The following is a 23,651-nucleotide window of genomic DNA, read 5'->3' as shown; positions in this document are numbered from 1 at the left end:
TGCAGAGTAACGCTTTACTGACACCAGACTGCACAGCGCAGCGTCAAAAGGTGGTTTGTGATGACAGCCTAATTTAATCAGTGTGATCAGATCATTTGAACCCTAACGTTGAGTGGAGAATTGCTCCAACGCCATCTCGCTGTGTCAGATGCCAAGAGCCTGGGGGCAGGTGTTCAGCATACAGGAACTCGAGCCGGCCTCCTGTGACAGTGACCTGTGTCCCCGCCTGCAGAGTGGCGACACAGAGATCCCACCTCGCAAGCAGCTGATGCCATGGCCGACGTGGGCCCGAGGTCCCACCCGACCACTCCCCTGGGCCCCTCGGGCTGTGGGCTCGGTGCCCGGCCCGTGCCCTGGCTGCAGGGACAGTGCCTCCCTTCCCCCTCGTGCACGAGGGCTGCAGAAAGAGTAACCGGGTGGCCGGCACCGCAGGCGCAGGACTTCTGGCCTCCAGCTTGTCTCCAGCTGCGACCAGAAGACAAAACTACCATCTGACTCTGCCGTCTGGGCTCAGGCAGGACGACAGGCCAGCAAACCCCACTTGTTTCTCTGTCCGGCGAGTGTTCCCAAGTTCTCCTGCGGCTGACCCTCCAGCAAAGAAGACCCAGCGCTGTGTCCCCGATGTCAGCTGACGAAGCCGCAGGCTGGGAGCTTTCACGAACGCCGCCACGGTGTCACGGGGCGTGTCCTGTGGGAGTTTCCATGGGGTCATGGGGCATGTCCTCTGGGATTCCCACGGGGTCATGGGGCGTGTCCTCTGGGATTCCCACGGTGTCAGCAAACCCCAGAGGCAGCCACCTGGCCGACCCACGATGCTCACGGTGAGGTGTCCGGAGCTTCAGGCCCCAGAGGGAGAAGCAGTGCAGCCCAAGTGCTCCGATGTAAACTGAATTCGGGTGAAATGAACCAAGGCAGAACTCCTTGCTTTCACCAGATGGTCTGTCTAAAAAGGTGTCTTTAGGTCTCAAAAACTTTTTAAGTTACGGAGGGTATGAGGGGCATGGAGCAAGGCCTGGAGGGGTGAGGCAGCATTGTCAGGAGAAACACGATAGACGCGCTACCCAGAACTCCTGCTGGTTTGTGCTGCAGCAGGTGCCTTTATATTTTCTCTGCCAACAGCCAGGAGGGGGGTGGGTGGAAGCAGGTAAGGAGGAGCACGGTCCTTTGTATCCCTGCTGGCTGACTTGTAGAGTTTCATTTATTCCACTCAAGCAAAGCTGCCCTCTGGGCCTCTCGCCGCCCCTGACCCCTCAGCCTGAGCCCCCATCTTGCCTCCCCACCTGGTCCCAACCCATCGCCCCGTGACCCTGGTCTTGGTGGCGACTGATGAAAGTTCACGCAGACGCCACAAGGAACAGCACGAGGAAGAGCAGGGGCACCTTGGCTGCGTCCTAATCCCTCTGTGCAGCCGCTTGGGAGAGGCCACCTCCTCGGCCACTCCCATCCTGTTCTCCCAACTGCGTCAGAAACCCCACGTCCACCAGAGGCCTGGCCCTCAACAGAGAGAGGGAGCAGTCTCCAGAAGCAGAAGGGGCGCAGTAGGCAAGGCACTGACGGCAGCCCCAGGGAGTCTCAGCTTCCAATTCCGTCTCCGAAGATGCGAGTTCACAAGCCACGAAGGTTCTGGTCAAGTGCCCAGGACTGACACTCTCCCTTCTGGTCCAGTCTTTTTCAAGTTCAAGTTAACTTAAAGATTTATTAACTTTTTGTTAATATTGATTGGAGCACATGAGAGGTAGAAGCCAGTGCGTGTGTAGCACAGACGTAGCCAGCAGAAATTGGTGGTGGAGAATTTGAACCTGAGCAGGCCCGCAGCTTTCTAGGTCTTCATGCTTGTTTCCACTGTACGTTTATGTGGTTTTCAGAGGTCACATCACAAGGACATTCAGTCGCCACAACAACCCACCACCAGCCCGGCCAGTCTTCCGAGGCTGCGGGCGATGCCTTGGTCCCACGTGGATCCTCTCCCTTCTGGTTTGGACTCTCTCCTCTTACCCTGAACCCGGTTCCCTTTTTAGGAGTGCTGCCCATGACGTCATCGCTGTTCATTCGTGTGCTTCAGAAAACAAAGAGATCCTGATTCTTGTGTCGCAGTACCTCTTAAAATGCTGGCACCTTCAGGGACACCACCGCCGTTTCTTTTAAGGTTATAATCTCCATAATGCGGAATCAGCAAATGCCAGATGCGGAGCAAGCAGTGGATGTTTTCTTAAGAAACAAGAAAGATGAGAAAGAGAGTGTGGTTGTTTTTCCAGTCTTGCTAGCAAGAAAAGGCAAGGACGACGCCGCCCCGCCTCCCAGGGTGATGCAGGTCAGTTAGGGTTCTCCAAAGTGGAAATATTGGTTTATTCGAGCAAATGGATGTAATTCAAGGTTGCTCTGGGGGGAAATGCTGATATTCTGCATGGACACGGATCATCTTTATAAAGTTTGTCTCCGAATTACTTCCAGATGACAACTGCCTGACACGGTCGAGTGTACCGTGGTGCGCACACCTGTCGCGTGTGGCTTGACGTCCCACAGACGCACACCCACACGTTTGGGGCCCAGCTCAGCCCGAGTTCCAAGTCCCGCTCTTCTTTTCAGTGTTTCTACAGACATCCAGCAGCTGCCGTTTAGGAAAATCGTTTAACTTCCGTACAGTTTTTCTACAAAATTCACAGCCTAAGAAATTACTAACTGCCTATGGCTTCGTTGGCTGGATACCAAGCAAACATCCTCACAGCACACTCTGTGTCTAGGTGACCTTTTACTTGTTAGAATAAAAACAAAGTAATATGGTCTCCCACTCAGTTCATATCTATGTTTGGCTTCATGCTATGGTCCCAAAGTACCAGTCACATTGGGAGGAATAAAACTTCTGTCATGACCAAATCCTCACACACTTGTGCACGTTTCCCTCCTGTGCGGTAAGCGTGCACAGACGACGGCTCTCGCTCAAGCTCCAGTCTGGGCCTGGAGGTGGTGCGAGCCCTGCCCGCCCCCCGGGACGCACAGGCCTTCCACAAGTCGCCACACACACTCAGCCGCAGGCCGGCCAGAGGACAGACAGTGCTGCGACAGGCCAGGTACCCCAGCTGGAGGCCCAGCGGGGTCTTCCCTGTCGGCAGCACGGCCCAGCAGGCGGGAGGTGACAGCCAAGTCTCGGAGCCGGGGAGGGGTGCAGAGCCGCATGCCGACGGCCAGGGTGGCTGGAGCTGAGCGCTGAAGGGACAGGGGAGAGAATGACACAAACCGAGGCAGAAAGACGGCCAGGAGCCAGATTACACCGAGGCCTGAGAGACCAAGGTGAGGATTTTGAACTCTGTGCTAAAAGCAGATGTTAGCTGGTTTTAGCAGGAACGACGCTCTCGGGTTTGTGCTCTGGGAGCCCCTGGAGCCACGTGGAGAACGGGGTCCTCGCAAAGCTGCTCAGGAAAGACCGTCATTTTTCAGCAGAGTTGACAGTCACTGAGCCCGGCCAGCAGGGGCAGGGCCTGGATCTGGCACCAAAGCCCTGAGCAAAGCCCGCTGCGTCTCGAGCCGTCGGATTGGCTTGGTTCGGTCTCACAAGATTTGTCATCTGAACGTGCAAAGACCGGAGACCTCCCTAAAGCCCACTGTGCTCGCACATCTACGAGACACAGTGTTACACGCGCACCTGTGAGTGTGTCACCGGGGTGCGTGCACTCACTGTGTAAGTCATCTTAATGCTTTTAGTTATGGAAAGTTTCCAACACACACACAAGGGGCGAGAAGGGTGCAGCCAGCTCCTCCGTGCACCCACAGCCAGCCCCGCGACTGTCCGCTAGCAGCCCTCGTGTTTCACCTGCACCCCGCCCGCTGCCAGCTCCCCGTCTCGTTATCTTTAAGTAAATCCCAGACATAATACTGTTTCATCCATAATATTTCAGAATTTTTCTCTAAAAGTTAAGTACTCTTTTTTGTTCAACTTAACAGTAATAACCTCTCACATCTAAAAAATTTACAAGTACCGCTTAACATCATTAAACATCCAGTCGGGCTTTACATCGCTCCAGTCGGCTCATGAATTTTTAAACTGTTTTCTAACTAAGTCGCTTCTAATCTGTGGGTCCCCTCATCCCTCTCCTTCTGCCCTGGACTCGGCCAAGCAGATCCTACTGGTGTCCGGACTGTGTCCTCAGCCCCCTGGACTCCTGTCAACAGGTGACTCGATCAAGGCGTCTGACCAGATTCAAGTTCAATTCTCTTGGCAAAAATACTTCCTCCACTGTGTCGCTGGCCGTCTACTCAACGACGCAGAGCATGCACCTGAGTCACACTCGCTCAAGGGCCTGTTTGGGACTTGTACACGGGTCACACACTTTACGTCTCGGTAACTGCCGGCTGCTGTCAGGCTCACGAGGGCACAAAATGAGAAACAGGTTGTCTCCCTCCTCCACTGATGGAACCAGGGTTACTGAGGGGGACCAGCTCCAGAGCTGGGCCAGGAGGGCTTGTGAGCCTGAAGGTAAGACACAGCCGGGAGGGTGGGAACCACCCCACCGTGGGGCAGCAGCAGACTGTGAGCCACTGAGAAACGCCGGCACCTACACTGCTGTGGACAGGGAAGGACCGCTCGTCCTGACTGCAGACGGCCAACCAGTCAGGATGGAAGGAGGATGGACGTGACATCCATCGTCATAACGAGAATTCTTTGCAGAATTTCTGGAAGTCCAAAATTACGTCCCTATGGAAAGTTAAAGGAAAAAGGCCTAAGGAAAAGTATGTGCGCCCCGCCTTCCTTACGGTCTCACCAAAGTCCCGGAAGGCGGTGCCTGGAGCGTGGGGCTGAGGCCTGGAGGCCGGGGCCCTGGTTAGGTGTCACCCCCGCTCGAGTGCTCCTCAGACCTTGGGAGCACAGGCCCAGCACCAGCTTCGCCCCTGCTGAAGGGATCTGCCTTTTCACCTCCTTGCTCTTGGTACCGATGCTCCTTCCTGCCTGGTCCCTAGCAAGGCTAATCATGCTGGGCGTCGCTTGGGCGGTGAATTGTGCATATTTCTGTAAATACCCGTGTGTTTATGTGGATGTCTTTGGTCAATGTACCTGAATTTCCCCCTGCAAATGACATAAACCCTGAAAGCTGAGGGACCATCTGGTTAAATGTCCAATTAAAACGTAAGTCTCAGGAGGGACCCAGGGAACCACGTGCACCAACTGCCAATTGGCTGGCAATTCCAAAGCTGCACCTTTAAGTCTCAGTTTGCCGTGTTACTTGCTTACCTAGATGAAAGATGAATTTATTCCCTGATTTTACTAGAAGGCTGGGAAAGATGAAAGTGAGATTATCTTTAAGTGCATTGGGTTCTTTCATGGAATGGGCTTCGCAAGAATCCCAGAATGTTCCATATTCTTGAAAATAGATACGCCATTTAATTGAGTATCCAAGTCAGGTCACCGCTGAAAGTGAGAGGGAGCTATGAATGACTCCAGGTCAACAAGCGTAAACTGGATTGAGTTCACCCCACTCTGTCACCAGATCCTGTAGACTCTCGAAAGAAACCTTGGTGACGCCCTCAGTTATTCTAGAATATGCTGCTAACCCTTAAAGTCAGCAGGGGACAGTTTGAGTGTGGAGGAGGGTTAGAAGCCTGAATCTCCCTCAGCCGCACTTGGCCCTGACACTGACTTCTTTCCGTGGATGCAATCTCTCCACTGGAGTTTCTGCCCGTGAGCAGTTATTCCAAAATAACAAGCCAGAGGGGTGGGGAATGGGTGGGGTTGTGTTTCAGATGCAGGAGCCCCAGCCGGGTGGCTCCTGGGGGCCGTCTGGCCCCTGATGTTGTTTTCTCGGTCTCCAGTCCACTGCACATGCATCTCCATCCTTTACACACACGAGGATGGGCATGAGGACCGGTTAACACATAACTTGCTTTGTGTTTCCTCCGCAGGAAGAGTCCAGAATTTCTGACTGTACAATAACGACCAACGGAATAAATTCATCACAGTCACTGGGACAAAGGCAACCTCCTCCCTCTAATTAGTTAAGCCCTCTGCCTGTTCCCCTCTGACCCCAGGAATAAACCACTTTTCCCCAACAGTAACTTGTCTTCGAGAGCTGACCATCTGCACAGATCCTTTGGAACCACTGAATGGCACCAGTGATGGGGTCTGTTAAATCCCTGTCTTGTTCTCAATAAGAAGCTGAGTTTCTGACAGATAATGATCAAACCAGGGTCTGGAGCCAGACTGCCCAGATTTGAATGCTGACTTTGCCACTTACCAACCCCAAGCAAGTACCTTCACCTCCCCAAGCCTCAGTCTCCTCAGCTATAAAATGGGAGTAACAAAGCTACTATCTCGGAGGATTAATGAGATAATTCACGTGGAGGCGTGGCCTGGCCGGTAGTAACCACTCAAGAAGAGTGTTTTTATCATTGCTGTTGTCTGTCCCATGGCAACTGTGGTTGAATTAGGAGGCAACTAACTCTTTTGAATTAGCTAGAAATAAACCCACAAACCAATGAATGAGTAAGTATTATTCTAGGACCAGAAAGCCTTTGTCATGGCAACATTAAAGTGCTTCGTGGGTATTTAATCCAAAATGAGGCTTTGTTCCAGTCCTGATAAAAATAAGGCTCAGACGGAAGGTGACCAGCTCCGAGGCTTCTCAGCACTGACCAGACGTGAGGCGCGGGTGTCTGTGCCCTCAGGTTTCCCTGGATGCATCCCAGGGGATGCACAGGGAACCAAGCGACCAGGAACACTACACCTGCCCCTTCCTTGTCCTGATGGCAACCCTTGGAGGGTTCTTTGAGGTGGGCAGAGGAGTGAGGAAAGTTGCTTTTCATCAATCCAACGGAACTATGCAAAGACCTGAGAACCAAAAAAGCAGAGGCCGTTTCTGTCCTCACGGCCTCGGACGAGTGTGAGCGAAAGTCTGCTCTGACGAGGGGTGAGTAAGTACACCTCTGGATGTCGTTCATAATATTTATTTTGGAAAAATATTTTAAAAAGGAATTTCTTCATTAACAAAACAGTAAAAAAAAAAAAACTCAAATAACATTTGCACAATTTTCCATAAATACATTTATATACAAAAAAATATAGTCACATAGACCCGAAGTGCCTTTGTACATATTTACCAAAAATTTAAATTATAAAAATGAACATCACAAAATACTCAAGCTTTACAGATATCATGAAAAATATTTTTACAAATCCAAAAAATAACGCACATTTTTTTCCACCTAGAAAAAACACATTTTAGTATCAAAAAGGACAATAAAGGCAGTGTTTGTGATTCTAATTCAAGAAAAGACTGGCTCATAAGAATCCAAAATATACACTTCAAGCAGTGCGTGCTTCTTACGTAGTGATCAAGTCCATTCATTTAAATATATATCTTTTAAAAGCAACTGTCCATAGTGCAATGGAAACGTCCTAAAAGGCAGTGCGGCAGGCGCCCGGAGCGCCGGCCGGCCGGCCCTCGCGGGACGCGGGCCCGGCTTCCCAGCAGCAGGTCACGAGCAGCTCCGCTCCTCTCAGCAGCATCGTCGGGGACATATCCTTGGAGGGTCACGCATTCCAAGAGAAACGGGAATTCGCCACCTCACCTCCGCTTTACACCTAGAGGGGCCACGAGGCAGCGGGGAGGTTAGCGCCGGTCAGAGGCCCAGGCCCGACCCGGCCAGGCTGAGGTGGGTCGGGCGGCCGCGCACTGACCTCAGTTGCAATGACACACTCGTCCTTCTCCTCGGATATGACGTACACCGACTGGTACTTTGTGTCTTTCGAAGTGGAGTACACAGAGTCCGGCCTTTTTCTTTCAGCTGCTTCTCCACTAGAAGGGAGATGAAAGGGAACCACAGTCAACACGAGGAAACGTTTCTGAACAGGACAATGGCCAGAGCCCGGAGGAACACAGCCAGCTGGTCCCCCTGCCCTGCCCAGCCTGGCCCGAGGCACCCCCCGAGGGTCGGGCCCCCTCCCCAGCTGGCCTCCCCGCCCGTCCCCTCTGGCCCACAGCACGCACCCCCGGAGGGTCGGGGCGCTCTTCTCCTCCCCCGCAGAGCCCTGGGGCGGGCACTTGGCATCACGCTTGCTGGGGGGCTCCCCGGTGGCAGCGGCACCCTTGAGGCCCTGCAGCAGCTTATAGCCCACGGCGGGGTCGCAAGCCTTGAGGCTGTTCTTCTCGGTGCCGGGCTCCGTGTGGAGATCCACCTTCTTGTTGGTGTTCTTGATCTGCGTGGCCCCGATGACGCTGACAGAGATGTCCTTCTCCCGCTGGCGGTTGGCCAGGTTATTCATGGTCTCTGCCTCCGCCGGGCAGGGGTCGGCGGGCGGCCGGCGCTTCTGCAGCCTCAGCCGAACGCAGACCACGGCGGCGGCGCAGCCCAGGAGCAGCGTGAGGACGAGGACCACGCCCGCGCCGACGGCCACCCAGGGGAACGGGCCGGCTTGGCCCTCCGCGTACTGCTCGGTGAGGTCCACCACCACAGGGCCCGGGGGCAGCAGGAACTGGCAGTTGGGGCCCCCGTAGCCTCGGGCGCACTCGCACAGGTAGCGGAGGGCCCGCTCGTGGCAGGTGGCCCCGTTGTGGCAGGGCGCCTGCTCACACCTGCTGACGGGGGCGCTGCAGTTCCTGCCCGTGTACCCGGGGGGGCAGGTGCAGGAATACTCATTTGCGCCGTCCCGGCAGGTGCCGCCGTTGGCACACGGGGAAGAGGCACAGTCGTCCAGGTTGTCATCACAATGCCTCCCAGAGAAGCCGGCCTGGCAGCGGCAGACGTAAGCATCGCCAAGGTCTACGCACTGTGCACCTGGGACATGGACAAGGGCAGCGGCTTGTCACCCAGAAAATACCCTGAAGCACGTGCTGCCCTGGCCGCTGCGTCACACACCAGAGCAGAGACACAGGGGCAGACCGGACAGAGGCCACCGCTTAAGACAACATACATCAAACACGAGCCCACGGCGAGGGCCGGGGTGGGACTTCTGGTCGAGCTCCATAAATTACATAAAAAATACAGGCTAATACCTCCTGACATGCACCGTGCAAAACGTTTTGCCTGCAGTGCTGCATTCACCTTCACAGCAAGCCAACAAAGGACCCAGTTTACAGATGAGGAAACCAAGGCTTAAAGAGGATGATGTGCTTGCCCACAGTTACACAGTTAGTGACAAGTAAGACTTGAAACAGAAAGAAAGAGAAAAGAAGAAAGGAAGGGAGGGAGGAGGCTGGGGTTTGGTCTTTGTCCTTCCAGAGCCAAGCCTGCTAAACCTCCCTATTCTTCCCCTCTAAACATGAAGCATCCACCGCTCTATTGGTTCAGTGGCTGGAAACAAACAGGAGAAAGAGCTTGACCCCAAGACTGCCACACCTTCTGTACAGAATATGGAGAGCAAAGCAAGCTGATTCCTCTCCATCGATTATCACACCCAACGCAGAAGCTCCAGAAGCTTCCAGAATGGTCCAGCCTGTCTGAGGCCCAGCTTCCCCCCTCTGTGAGTTTGCTTAGGGCATCCCACCCACTCGTGGAGACCATACATCCTTGGCAGCAGACGGCTCTGCTTGGTGACAGAGCAGAGCTGGGCTTCCCTCCAAAAGCGCAGCGGCTGGGCTGGCGCTGGGGCTGACCCGCTGACGTTCGGAGTCTCGGGCACCCGAGGTGCCGCAGGACCGCGAGCAAGTCATTGCACCTCCACCTGAGCCAGGCCCTGCGGAGAAGGAACGCTCCTGCCTGCCTTCCTCGCTCCCTGGGTGCTTCCAGACTCGAGGATAAGATTGCTATGAACAGTTTCTCACTGTTCAGACAAAAGGGCTTCTGAAACTCAAGGCAACTCACAAAGCGATGAACTCAGCCTGAAACTAAACTCATGCGCTTCTGACGCGTTCTCACCAGTGTGGACCTCTGGACAAAGTCTCGGACGGGTCAGGCGGCCCCCTTACCATTGGAACAGGGTGAGGAACTGCAGGAATCCATTTTCTTCTCACAGTTAAAGCCAGAGAAGCCCCCAGGGCAGCGGCAGGTGTACCCTCCCTTGGGGTTGTCCGAGCACCGTCCCCCGTTGAAGCAGGGGCCGTCGGCACACACCATGGCACTCAGCTCGCAGATCCTGCCGTAGAAGCCAGGCGGGCAGGTGCAGGAGTAGCTGTTCTCGAGGTCCTGAGTAATGGAGAAGATGAAGAAAGCTTTCCTACGTCGTTGCGAGGGACCCACACGGTCTGTCTCAAACCAGGGTTCCCAGTTCGGCAGGAGAGCCCACGGTGGCCAGACTCACCGTGCAGCTCCCTCCATTCCTGCAGGGGCTGGCACTGCACTCGTCCACCTCCGTCTCGCAGTTGGCCCCCGTGTACCCAGGCCGGCAAGAGCAAGTGTAGCTTCCCTGGCCCGTGTTGGTGCAGGTGGCCCCATTCTTGCAGGGCTTATGGTGTGTGCAGTAGTTCAGGTCTGTGAGGGTGGAGACAGGAAGAGGAGGAGAAGGGAGGCCCAGGGTTAAATTCGGGAGACTGTACTTCCCCGTGACAGAGCCAGGGAAAACAGGCTGCCTGGTGGGGGACGGGAGGCTTACCCTGGTTGCAGAAAAGGCCCCCCCAGCCTTCCTGGCAGTTGCATTGCCAGGGCTGCTGGCAGGTGCCATGGAGACAGCCGGGGTACCGAATGCACTGGTCACAGTACCGGCCCTGCCAGCCCACTCTGCACCTTAGAGGAGAGGACAGAGTCAGTGGATGCTGACGCTACCGGGTTCCTAGCAACACCTTTCCCACTCATGAGAGACTGGCTTCCAACAGCATCAACACCGCTGGTTCTCAAATGAGGCAGGACACTGGACCGTCCTCAGGAGCTTTAAACCACATGGATGCCTTCGTCCCACGTCAAGAGCGTCTGACTCTGGGTACAAGGGCCAACCAGGGCAGCATCTCTAGGTAATTCTAACGTGTTGCGAAGTTTGAGAACCAACTAAACTCTCTCCTCTTCTGTGCCAATTCTTTTTAAATCTCCATCTGTAAGTTCCACAACCATCGAGGAGCTTAGATGGATGACAACCCTTGACCCTATGCCCGTCCATGTATTTATTTAGTAGAAACACAGAAAAACAGCCCCCTCCAACCAGCTAATCTTACCTGAGGTTTTCAAAAGAGCATCTAGAGATGCTTTACTAATACACTAGGTGTAAAAGGACAGCAAGAAAAAGAAAAGAGCAACTTTTGCAAACTTACTTGCATTCCCCGGGCTTGTCACAAAACCCATGCTGCTCATCGCACCCCGGCAAGCAGATGGCTGCAAGGAGAAAAGGCACAGGGTCAAGCCCACCAGGGTGGCCCCCAGCACAACAGGGCTACAGACCGCGCCCAGCTCCGCCACAGAGCCTCGCCGAGCCCCGGGCATCGACCGTCCTGCCCGGTAACCACCGCGGACTTCACTCAGCCCAGGAGGAGCATTCTTCTTAACACAGCGGCTCCAGGACAAAAGAGCGCGGAAGCCCACCCCCACCCGGCCCCTTTTCTTCTAAGAGAGGGTCAGAAGTCCTTCCCCCTCCTCCTCCCCCACTTCCCAATTCTATGCACAAAGCTCCACCTCTTAATACCCAGAAAGTGTGTGTGTAGATAAGGGTGGACAGCTGGTATGCAGAGTACCAGGGCCAGACAGCTGCTCTATTGTCTGTTCTCTCCCCGCAGCTGCCCCAGTGCAACAATACCGGCCTCCCCCTCGCCCCCGCGCCCCCACCCCTCACACACACCCCAGCGTGTGCACCACACACACACACACACACGTGCACCCTTTCCACCAATGGGCGCAGGCGTGCGTCCCGGCCGCCTATCCCCGGAGAGACCTAATCGATGCCACGCGCGAGCTGGGGGCGGGGAGAGACTCCAGTGTTTGAATAAGAAGAAAAAAAGTTTAAGTTTATGGCAACCCCACGGTGAAGGAGAGGGAGGGTAGCCAGGAGGGAGGCGGCAGGCCGGCCAGAGGTCCCGGAGGGGGTGGGGAGGCTGGAGGCTGAGGTTTCGAGCTGGCTTCCTTCTCCTGGTTATGAAACTCATTAACAAGCCGCCCCACAAGTTTTAAAGACAACAGAGCCAGCTCAGGCCAAGACGAGCTCAAAGGAGCTGTGGAAAGCTGAGCCGGCCGAGCGACCATGACGCTGTAGGTAGGTGCAAATCAAAACTGAGAAACTGCACCTCCCAGCGAGAGGTTCTGTCCTGCCAGAGAAGGTTCCCAGGCTCAGCGGCAGAAGGAAAGTTCCCTGGGGTTTCTGGGGAGCTCTAGGACCCACCCCACCTGACACCTAGAGTTCGAGGTGGCAGTGAGGCGACTGGGGTCCAGCTGAACCAGGCCCAGGAGCCAGCTGGTCCGCACAACCCTCCTACTCCCCCTGCACCTGTGCAGCTGCCCTGCCTGCCTGCAGAATACAGAACTACGGGCAGGCAGGGCCTAAGTCACTCTCGTAAAGGCATGTCCCCCATCCCAGGCAGGGTGCTATGTGAGCATCCCGCAAGCAGGACAAGCAGAGCCCTCCCCAAGCAGGGTTGACAGGCCCAGGCCTCAAAACACACCCACCCACGTCCATAGACCCTGCGAGTGAAAATGTCACGAACAGTGGAATGTTTTTAAACAGGCTGAGCACACCAACTCCGGAGAGAAAATGAAGCACTTTTCAATGAGAAGCTGTCTGGGCGAAGAGAACTCCTTTGGTAAAAGCAGGCCCTGCACACAGCCTCCTCTCTGTTCCTCCCTTCCTTCCTCCCTCCCTTCCCTCAGGCTTACTTCCTGACCCCTGGCCCTGTGTCCAAAATCCTCCCTGATTAAGAAAGGCAGCTTCCCATAGCGGAAGTTAAAACGTCTAAGTTGACCCCCACCTGCCACTGGCTAACTGTGAGGTCTCAGCAAATCTCTCTGGCTCCCCGGCCCCGGTTTCCCCACCAGAACATCTCTCCGGGGCTAAGGTCCCAAGATGCCAGCAGCTCAGAGACTATGTCCCCACCGCCGGGGAGCGCAGGCCCGGGGAGGGGGAGACCGAGGGAGTAGCGGCCTCCCGGAGGGACTCACGCTCAGTGCAGTACTGGCCTTTCCAGCCAGGGTTGCAGACTTTCTCCCCTCTCTCCCCGCAGGTGAAGTGGCCGAAGGCGTCGTCGCGGGGGCGGCAGAAGACGGAGCAGCCCTCCCCAAAGTAGTGTTCGTCACACACAAACCGGTAGGAATACTTGAGGTCTGTGCGGCCGCTGCTGTGCAGGTCCTGGGACCACTCCTCGCCCACCGTCAGGTGCCTCTGCGTGGCCAGGCGGCTGATGAGTCTTTCCGGGTTCTCTGCAGGAAGAGGACGGTCTGTTGGCTCTGACTGGGAACCCAGAGGCTTGGGGAGTGAGGGAGGTGGAAAGGATGCTGGGCAAGGAGGCTGAAGACCCTTCTCCTCAACCTTCCAGAGCAACTTGCAGAATGAAAGACGCAGACGTTTGTTTCTGGGGAGATGTGAACTCAAACACATAATAACTGGAGACGCAGTTTGCACAGTTTGGGAGTTTTTTGGTTTGTTTTTACCTGTTGCAAGGTCATCAGGAGAATCAGTGTGGAGAGCTTCAATGATCAGAGAGAAGGTTCCCTGGAGGAAGGGGGAAGAGACAGAAGATAAACCAGAAATGTTTAAAAAAGAATCAAAGCTTTCGGGACAACCAAGTCGTCGCAGATCTGTGTGCAGTGTGTCGTGGGGAGGGTCTCTGTACATCTCTTGTCTGATTTCACTTTCCTTAAGGAAATGGAAGAACATTTTAAAGAGTGGTTTCCTGACGTGTTTTTTCATCCTGTTAATACAGGATATCGCGGTAAAAAAAAAAAAAAAAAAAAAAGAAAGAAAAGAAAAAAGGAAAAACGATTGCGCGGAGCAGGCGGGGTTGGAGGGTCTTGTCTGGAGTCTTCTGGTGAAGGAGCCAAGCAGAGGGGGCTGGGGGCTGTCAGGCTGCGAGGGCGACTGAACAACTAGCCGGTCCACGAGCTGGGGAACTAGAACTTTCCCAAGTGAAGGGGCCCGTTCAACTTGGGGGCTAGGGGCAGAGACCGGATACGGAAATGTCCTGGGTCCTCAGCCTCTCTGCCTCACTCTACCTCGGCTGTCACCTCCCACACTCCCCCACCCCCCACGCCGCCGCCGCCGCCTGCAGATCACCCGGGCGTGGAGTCAATGCCCCAGGCCCCCGCGGACCGCGGCGCCCACCTGCCCAGGCCCAGCCGCGCGCCCCCGCCGCGCCCCGGAGCAGGGTTGGCGGCCGCCTCCCTGCCCACCTGCCGCCCGCCCCGCCCGCCCCGCGCCCGCAGGTGCGGCGCTCACCGGCCAGGTGAAGCCAAAGGGGAAGCGGATGGGGTTGCTGAAGGCGGGGTCCGCGCCCGTGCCGTCCGGGAGGCTGAAGGAGTCGACGCCCAGCACCGGCGTGACGGCGCTGCCGTAGGTGCAGGGAGGCTCGGGGGACACGCTGGCCTGGTAGTGCTTGAGGCACACGCGGAAGAAAGTCCTGCAGGCGCACGGCGGCGGCCCCGCGCCCCCGCGGCAGCAGTTGCGGTTCCCCAGCAGCCCCTTCTTGTTGACGAACTCCTGCAGCTTCAGCTCGAACACCCCGGAGCTCCAGACCTGCGGGCGAGGCTAGGGCGTGGGGCTCCGGGCGCGGGGAGCCCGCCCGGCCGCGTCCTGCCCCGGGCCCTGCCCCCCGCGCGGCCCGCGCCCCGGGTCCCCCCACCTGGCGCCACAGGGAGCCGGAGAGCCCCGCTGACAGCCTACCTGACGGCGCGGCCCTTAGGACCCCGCCTGGCAACTTACCTGGCACAGCAGGGCCGAGAGCACGGCGAGGGCCAGGGCGCACCGCCGGCCCATGGTGCACCGCCGGCCGCGCTCGCTCTCCTCGCGCCCCCCTTCTCTTCTGAAATCGCCAGGGAGTGCTCGGGGAGGAACGTGTCTCCAGGAGCGCGGGCAGGAAAGCGCCGCCGCTTTGCCTCGGGCTGGGATTATCCGGACTTCTTTCCTCAAGGGTCGGTCTCCGGCTCTTTCGGAGGCCGAGGTTCCTTAGATCCTCCCTGCGGAGGCGACTGCGGCTCCGGGGATGCGCGAGGAAAAAAAAAAAAAAAAAAAAAGGGCTCCCCGGAGAGATTGCTTCTGGCGCGGCAACTTTCGGTTTTCCCCTCTTTCTTCCAATCCACGAGTAGGTAGGGGTCGTCTGCTTCCTGGTTTTGTCTCAAGATTCTTCGCAGGAAAAAAAAAGGGAAGAAAGAAAGAAAAAAAGGAGAGAAAGCGTCCAGCTATTCAGCCCAATTCCCAACGAGCTGCAGGGCTCCCCGCGAGTCCGATTAGCGAGCCGGGGTCTGGAAATCCCACGCGCGAGGCGGTAATCCGGAGCCGGCGGAGCGCCCGCGGGTGCGGCCCGGCCGGCTCACTCGGCGGCCGCGGTCCGGGGAGCGCCCTGGACCCGAGTTTTTCCCAGGGACCCAGCCAGTGCCATCCAGGTCAACACCCGGGGTCCCGGACCGGGTCCCGGCGGAGGCTGCGCGCCAGGCTGTGCGTCCGGTGCGGCGCCGGCCGGGGCTCCGCGGGCGCGCAGGGGCTCCGGCTCGCCCCGCGCCGCCGCCTTATATCCCGCCGGCCGCCCGCATGGCTAATGAGATGCAAATGAGCAGCCCCCCAATCTGGCGAGAGCTGTCACAAAGGAGCCACTTTTCCAAACCCTCCTCTCAATGGATCGCCAAATGGTCAGTGAGCTGTAAAATGTGCAACCCTCCTCCCCGCCCCCACCCTCCCCGCCCCCGGCCCTCCCCTGCCCCCGCCCCCAGCCCCCCACCGCACGAAACGCACTCATTTACATTCCTGCAAAACGTCCACCGCAAGAATCCCCTCTGCGCCCGAGGCTGGTGCCGCCGCCCGGGCTCCCCGGCGCTGCCCTCCCGGCCACAGGCTCGCAGAGGCCCCGGGACCCGCGGGGGTGGCGCTGCGCCCCTGCCCTGCCGAGAGCCACCCGGCGGGTGAGGCCGCGTCCGGCCTCGGGAACTCTCCGGTCGCCGCGGCGCCCGCCTTCGTCCCTGTTGCGCGCCGCGGCCGGGGCCTGGCGGCGGGGGCGAAGTCGGAGGCCCAGTTCCCGGTGGGCCGCCCCTTCTCCCGGGCAGCCTCTTCCTAAGGAGGAGTCTCCGGGGCGGGGGACCGGGCACGAGAGGGAGGGGGCAGGCTCGAGCGGCGGGCAGAGAGTGGCGAGAGGGCAGCGGCAGTTTCGGGAAGTTTGGGAAGGTCTGACACCCAGACGTCTCCGGGCAAGGACGGCGACTCTGCGTCTGGGAACACAGGGGCGAGCGCGGCGCCCCCGGGGACCCTGTTGCCGCGAGCTCGGGGTGTCCCCGCGCTGGTCGGCGGCCGCTGGGGGGCGGGGTCCGGCTAGCGCCCGGGATCCTGACGCCTTAAACCACCGCCCCCCCCCCCGCCCCAAAAACACACACGCACCCTTCCGGGCGCTATTCTCGGCCTCCGACACCTTTCCTGGGTCTCCGGCCCCGTTCTCCTGTGTCTTCCCCCCTCGGCCTCCCTCTGCTTGGTAAAAAGTGAGTTTGGTGTGTGTCGTTCGCGTGGCTGTCATTAAGGCAGTCTGTTATTGTGCGAGGCTGAATCAGTGGCTCTTTGTGCGCTCAGCTGTATGGTAATGCAGACCGCACCTGCTCCCCGCACAATGCGGAGAGAAAGAGCTCCCCTCCGCGCGCGCCGCGGCCTCTGCAACAATGTCCGGCACATGTTCTAAAGACCCTCTAGCCTGGCCGCCTCAACCCGCAACCTTCGCACAACCATCACCTTATTAGGGTTTACACGTCCATCAGACACTAGAACTTTTGTTTTCTTTTTTTTTTTAAGGGAAATGAGTTTATTGGGAGGGCCGAGAACACACGTTATCACACAATGAGCTATCTAAATTGCTCTTATGCTTGCGGGCGCAATGCAGAGTTAAGGTGGGGCATGGACTCCTACTCCGGCATCCAGCTTCGTGCTGGGCGCACTTCGAGGTCTCTCTCCCACACCTATCTGCTCCTCCTTCATTCCCGCCTCCCCCCAACACCGAGGGCAGCTTCATCCAGGACGAGCGGTGTCAGCGTTGGAGTACATGTCACTTTGATGGCGGCACAGCCCCAGGGCGCCTGGCCACAAGGGCCTTGCTCTAGGTGTGCTACAGCTGCCTTGTTAGTGGGAACGTGCACTGTCCTGGCAAAGTGTGACTTTCATTGAGGCAGATGTTGAGATCACAGTGTACCGTATAATGCACGGGAAGAGGGAAAATTCTCAAATATCAAGTAATCAGTTGAAGTCATTCATGGCCATCCTTCCAGCTGTTAGGCAACAGGCTCCCAAATACCTTCAGGACAGATTTTAGGTTTTCCACTGATGCCAGAGAAGCAAAGAATTAATCAAAAGTAATGTGCATGTAATGTTTAAGGCTGAGGTGAGAAAGGCAGGCTTGGACCCCACCAGAACCCCCTACAGTTTGGTTCAGAACAAATGGAGACTTCAAAACCTCCTGTGCCCCCATGACGGTGGCAGTCCCAGCGTGGCCGCCCTCTGGGGACTTTTCAAGGACTCGCTGCATCACCAAAGGGCTGGGCCAGTGCGAATCCTAATTTAATCTTGCCACCTAGTGTCAGCATCCTTTTTTCACTACATCCATGTTTCCTCTGAAAGCTAATTTCTGAGAACTCTGCTCCCTACTGCATGGAAGCTGGTGTGTGTGTGTGTGTGTGTGTGTGTGTGTGTGTGTGTGAGAGAGAGAGAGAGAGAGAGAGAGAGAGAGAGAGAGAGACAGTGGTGGGGAGAGAGGTAAGAGGGTTCCAGGAGCAGGAGAGGGCAAAAGAAGAAAGGAATGTGAACTCTAAATCCTCTGTGCTTCCAGACTGAGAGTAGATTTCAGTAAGAAATGAAATATCGGGAACCTTTTAATTAGAAAATGGAAGTGGGAAAGAGACTCATCTGAATGCCTGTTTAGAAAACTGGAAATAAAAAGTTCCACGCCCAAGGGCTTAAACCTTGTGGGGGGGGGGGGACGACTTGCCCCAAATCTTTAACAAACCCGCCTCAGTATCAAGTATTTGTTAAATTGACATGGCACAGATTTCTCGATTACAGCGGCAAAGCGGAACTGAAAGGCATCGTAAAATCCATCAGAATCCTGCCCAAAGCGTTCATTCTTTTCCAACTTAATTTATGCCACGCAATTCTGTATTGGGGAAATCAAGCAGAAAGCCCTTTTCTTGCCCTTCCTCCTCCTCCGGCTCTTCTTTCCTTACTTTCTTCCTCCTCTTCTCTCTCCATCTTCTTCTCCTTCTCTCTCTCTCTCTTTCCCCCCACCCCGCGTTGGGCCCTCTCCCCCTCTCCCTTTCAAAGCTGAGCTAACGGGAGACTGTTTAACTTCAGTGTTTCTATAGGAGTCTGTTGTAGTTTAACTCCTGCACACCAGTAGCTGAGACGAACAAAGGAGAGACTCGAGGTCCAACTATTCATCCTTTCTTTGCACTTTAATTTTCATTGATTGGGAAGACAAGGGGAGCCCTTAGGGATTCAGGCTGAAGGGGGACGACACGCCTTTCGACGCCATCAGCCCCCTAGCCAGCCATCTGCTCCAAACCAAATGGCGTTTTTTCACTCCCTAACTGCATGTCTGTATACTCCTGCAGCTAATCGCTCTGAACCCCCTAATGCAGGAGGGAGCTTAAGCTCGACTATGTTAAATAGACTTGCCCCCGTGTTGGCTTTAGCAGCGATTCCCTCCTCCCACACACACCATAAATCCTCACCTTGCTCATTAGGAAAAAGCAGGAAACTTTCTTTTAAATACTTTTTGATGTCTCAGCAAATTTACTGTACAAAGTGAGACTCATTAGGGCTTCGAAGGCACCCAATATATCAGACACAGGAGTGGAGAGAGGGATTTACCGCCTGGTGTTGGTGTTTTATTTTTGCCAGGCATTCAGAGCTTATAGCCTGAATGACCCCAACAACCAGGGTAGGCCTAGCTGTATAATCAGAACCACAGCCGCATCAACTACAGCTGAGTTCTCTGTTTGTTGGCGACCCTGATCATTTTACCCATCATTTTATTAGGCCACTTGGGAATAAAAGCTCATGACCATCATTTTATCAGATTAAGTATGCCCATCCTCAGCAGTGAGTGTGACTCATACTGTGGTCAGCCCAATCCTGTTTCCTTCCCCCTTTGCCCAAAGAAAGGTTCTATCCCTGAGGTATGTGTGTGGCGGAGGTTGTGGCCGGGGGAGGAGGGCCTGGGCAGATTGCAATAAACAATGCCCAGAATAGGCTCCAGACTCCAAGCCAGCCCCAGGTTCAGTTTTCTGTGTAAACAAGTCTGGAGACTTGAGTGGGGTTTGTGTTTTCTTAGACCAACTGAATACTGTATACCCAACAGAGAGGTTCTCTTATTCCTAAGAAGAATTAGGGTCCTTGTTCAGAACAAGAAAATGAAAAACTTCCAGGCAGCAAATCTGGTGTTGATCAAACATGCCAGCTTACTTGAAAAAGAAGATGATGAAGGGAACCTAAAGCAAGTTTATGAATTGGTATTAGTATCACATCTCCCACCAGCACACCCTTCTGCCCATTCTCCATCAGTCACAGGTCTGGAATCCTTCAGTGGGTAAAAGAGCAGGACTGGCCTGCTTGCTTTGCACATAGGAAGCTCCTACACGTATCTGTGGGTAAAACCGCACCCGTGCCGGGTAGCTATGACGGATAGTTCCTTACTTCTTCTTAAGGACCGAACCCCGGAGACACGTGAACATTTACAAGACGCGCTGGCCCGAATGTATACACGGTGTGTTTGCACCTGATCAAGTTCCTTCCGGATCACTCTATTGAAGATACATCCTAACCCAAGCCATCCGTTTGTCCACGGCGGGAAAGAGGGGCAGATCTAGCTTTTATATTCAGGCTCCGAGGCTTCCCTCTCGCTAAGGATAAACGCTACGCGGCACACCAAGGAAGGCCCCACAGCTCGGCCTCCCCTGCCCTCCCTGGGACATTTCCCTCGGAGGAGGGGCGGCCTGCAGACACCCAGGACCACTCCTGGTGGTCGGCAGGTTGGCGCGGGGCGGAGGGCGCCGGGACCGGAGGACAGAGCCCGGGAAGACCCAGTGGGCCTGACGCCTCCCCTTCGCCCTCCCTTCCACCCGCCAAGCGCAGACACCCGCGGCTAGGGAGGAAGGACGGCCCGGCCACGTGGTCCGGAGCGGGGACCCCGCGCCCTGGGGCGCAGCGCGGGCCGGGGTTGCGGAGGCATGCGCTGGTTTGCATGAGAAAGGCGGTCGCGTGGCTCAGCTGGCGGCGCGGAGTCCGCTCCTCCGACCCCAGGATCATCTGCCCGCCGGTCCGCGCTCATCTCCATGACAAAGCGCTGTTTACCTGGCGCGGCTCCGGGCGCCTTTGTCCCGATCGGATGACCGCGCAGCTGCTCCGCTCGCCCGCCCGAGCGGCCCCCGACTGAACGCGCCGGGCCGGGCGCTCTGGAGGGCTGCCTGGAGGGGGTGCGGCGCCAGTGGGCGCTCCGGAGGGCTGCCTGGAGTGGGTGGCGGCGGCGGGCCGGGCACTCGCCGCAGGGGCATGAGCGCCGCGTTGGGAGGGCCAGGTCAGCGGGTCACCCCCGGCCGCCGGGCGTGCGGCGTGGGGGGGGGGCCCACCCTGTCACCTGCACCGAGGCGCGGCCCCACCTGGGAGTCGCCGGCCCGTGACCGTGTCAGACAATGAGGATGGGAAAGAAAGGGCGGCGAGAGCGACCCGGGCCCTCCCGAGGCCTCGCTCCGGGACGCGCCCCATCCGGAGGTCGCGGGCACCTGTCGCCGGTCCCGGCGCCCGTCAATCACCCGGCCCGCGGGGCGGGGCGCGGGCCGGGCCGGAACCGCGAGAAGGCCGCCCCGCCCGCTCGTCCCAGCCGGACCCGAGCTGCCCTGCGCGACTGCGCCGTCCTTCCCCGCCTCCCACCTCTTTTCTGCGAGCATCTGCCCGCAGAGGAACAGATGTGGGCACCTGCGGTGACAGGCCGCATATGTTCCATCCTATTCACAGGCATTCAGACGTGGCTACAATGAGCGGCCTTTGTGCGCACAGTCACTAAATATATTAATCTGCACTCCCCAGAGCACCGGGCTGTTTAATTTTTCACTAGCAATAACATCTGATCTAATCCTTAAATCGGCTCCCAAAAGCCTGCCCTCCCGCCCTCCTTTTTTTCCTCTTTCTCCCCACCCCCTCCCGAAAAACGTGTGAAGCTATTCAACCTTCCACCTGTTGCCTGCTGAACTGGGCGTGGGTTCCTGCAGCATCTGATGTCGGTCGGGGCAGGGGGTGGAGGTGGGATTGGGGGCGGGCGGGGGCGACTGTGCGGGGGATGCTGCCTGGCCACATGGGCACCGCCAGGGCCTGGGTACCAGAAGGAAAGTAAGCGCAACGTGCGAGGGTGGCTCCCGAATGTTGGGCAAACAAAGAACGATGATTATTAAACAGCTTCCAAAGCAGCCCAGCATTCCCATCTTCTCCGTGGAAGCGCCTTGAAAATGTACACGTTCCCATTTATCTTTTTGTTTATTAAACTCTGATGGTCATTATAAACACTGGTCAATAGGCCACACAGCCAAAAGGTAACATAAATTTCAGATGTACGACTTAGATTTTTTTTAGCGATTTTGTTGCATGACTCTTTTATCTTAGCATCCCGTATTCTGTTTTGGTTTGTTTTCGGTCACAATGAGTCCCTTAGTGCCATTGTGGGTGTCACAATGCAGACGGACATCGGGCTGTGAATGAAGACAGAGGCAGTTTAAACAAACCAAGCTCTTTCTTTCCTTTCCGTCCATTGTACTATGAATGGGCCTTCTGCATTCGGCTGCTAGGAGACGGCTTTGCAAAGCCCTACTCCAGTAAATGGGCTGGAGAGAAAGGGACCCCAATAAACAGCCTAAGTATTGGAGAAAAAAGGGGGACAAGTTTAGGCAAATGTTTTTCCACCTTCGCATCAACACCTTTCCTAATCTCAAACCGTAAGACATACTTTCCAGCAGTTTCCCTCCTTCTTGTCACTGTAATTCTTACTCCCCCCCCCCCGACCCCCCACACCTCCTAGGAGACGCAGAGTGGGGACAGCACTGGCTCACCATTGAGATCTGTTTCCAAATGCTGCTTTGTCTCAGGAAAGTAGAATGGGGCATGGGGCTGTTTATCAGTCATCATCGCTAATAACTAAGGATTGCAAACTGCTCTCAAAATGAATGCCTGGAGGTGTTGCTAGGTAAGTAGGGGCAGGGTTGGTGAGTCTGTATATTTAAGGAACAATCATGAACTATGAATTGTTTTCGTGGTAGTTGGAACTGTTCTTATTAACATAGGTAGGTTAACTGAAGCAAGAAACATAGCTGTTTTCAGGGCAAGGGCCCAGCTCGAGTACATTAGGGAATGACCCACCACCACCACCCGCGTTTCTCAGGGGCTAGAACGAAGTCATAGGCCACCACCGACCCAAACACAGTCAAGGGAAATGGGAGAACCACGACTGGCTTATCTCAATCACAGTTCACAGCTGGGGCGACTGTCAGACCCAAAGCACATGGCAATGAGAAGGCCAGTTCATTTAGTCATGTATTCATTCATCCACTCACTGCTCAAGGGGCTGGAGCTCCAGAGTGAAATCAGACCTGCTTCCTGCCACTAGATGAGTGGTACAAGTAGAGAAGTGTCGCTTGGTCTTTTATTTTCGGAAAGAGTTTTTGTAGGATTAATATGTCTTCCTTCAATGTTTGAATAGAACTCACCAGTGAGACGACCTGGGTCTGGAATTTTCTTTTTTGGAAGATTTTTACTTACAAATTCAACTTAATATAGGGTTTAAGAAATATAGGGTTACTCAGATTTCCTATTTTTTCTTTGGTCAGGTTTGGTAATTCATATGGTTCAAGGAATTTCTTCATCTCCTCTAAAGATGTTCAAATAGTCTCCTTTTTACCCTTTGGTGTTAGTAAAATCTGTGATACCATCCTCCATCCTTATTACGGGTAATCCGTGTCTCCTATCCTTCTATCATGATCAGTACAGCTATGGGTTTATCAGCTTAATTGATCTTATCAAAGAACAGTCTTCTTTCAGAATCTCCATCCTTCACTGCCTGTTGCCTAATGTCTAAAAATAGTAATCTCATATATTTTATCTAGTTTTCTAGTTGTTTACAGTGGAAGGACAAGTTCTGTAGGAATTATTCCTTCATGCACAGAAGCTGAAAGTTACGATACTTTTGGCTGCAAATAGCAGAAAACCCTAATTTAATATTCTTAACTGTAAGGAAAAGACATCATCTCATAGAATGAGGAGGTAGAGTGGTTTTAGTTAACTTCTGGCTCAACCATGTCGTCAAGGCACAATGTGCCCTCCATCTTTCTGCCCCACCTTTCCTGTCTTGCTGGCTTCCAACATGGGTTATTAGCTCTCTCTGGTGACTGCATGAAGCCTGCAGGGATCCAAGAAGTCACAAACAGACACAAGGATGGCCAGTAGAGGAAGAGGACAATTTCTTTCTATATGATGCTCTTTTGTCAGTGATAAAACAATTCTGTAACATTTAATGTGGATCAGCCATGTAGAAGTCGGTATGTTTTAACGGTTGTAGCTTTTTTTCTTTCCCAGTTTTTGGGAAACATTTTACTCT

General features: G+C 55.4%; 1 protein-coding gene across 1 annotated transcript; it reads right to left on the bottom strand.

Moving 5' to 3' along the window:
- Nucleotides 1-7,007: 7,007 nt before the first annotated feature.
- On the bottom strand, nt 7,008-16,290 carry DLL1 (delta like canonical Notch ligand 1). Its single transcript, XM_036872166.1, has 12 exons — nt 15,779-16,290; nt 14,753-15,172; nt 14,270-14,566; nt 13,486-13,546; nt 12,997-13,254; nt 11,166-11,226; nt 10,517-10,647; nt 10,226-10,395; nt 9,894-10,110; nt 7,977-8,763; nt 7,667-7,784; nt 7,008-7,570 (listed from the first exon to the last, which is right to left on the bottom strand). Exons 2-12 carry the CDS (start codon nt 14,804-14,806, stop codon nt 7,565-7,567), a joined length of 2,160 nt encoding a protein of 719 aa, XP_036728061.1. The 5' UTR covers nt 14,807-15,172; nt 15,779-16,290; the 3' UTR covers nt 7,008-7,564.
- Nucleotides 16,291-23,651: the final 7,361 nt, after the last annotated feature.

This window comes from Balaenoptera musculus, chromosome 12 (genome assembly GCF_009873245.2).
Source record: "Balaenoptera musculus isolate JJ_BM4_2016_0621 chromosome 12, mBalMus1.pri.v3, whole genome shotgun sequence".
In the NCBI taxonomy this organism is placed as follows: domain Eukaryota; kingdom Metazoa; phylum Chordata; class Mammalia; order Artiodactyla; family Balaenopteridae; genus Balaenoptera; species Balaenoptera musculus.
This window is presented reverse-complemented; position numbering and strand designations above follow the sequence as displayed.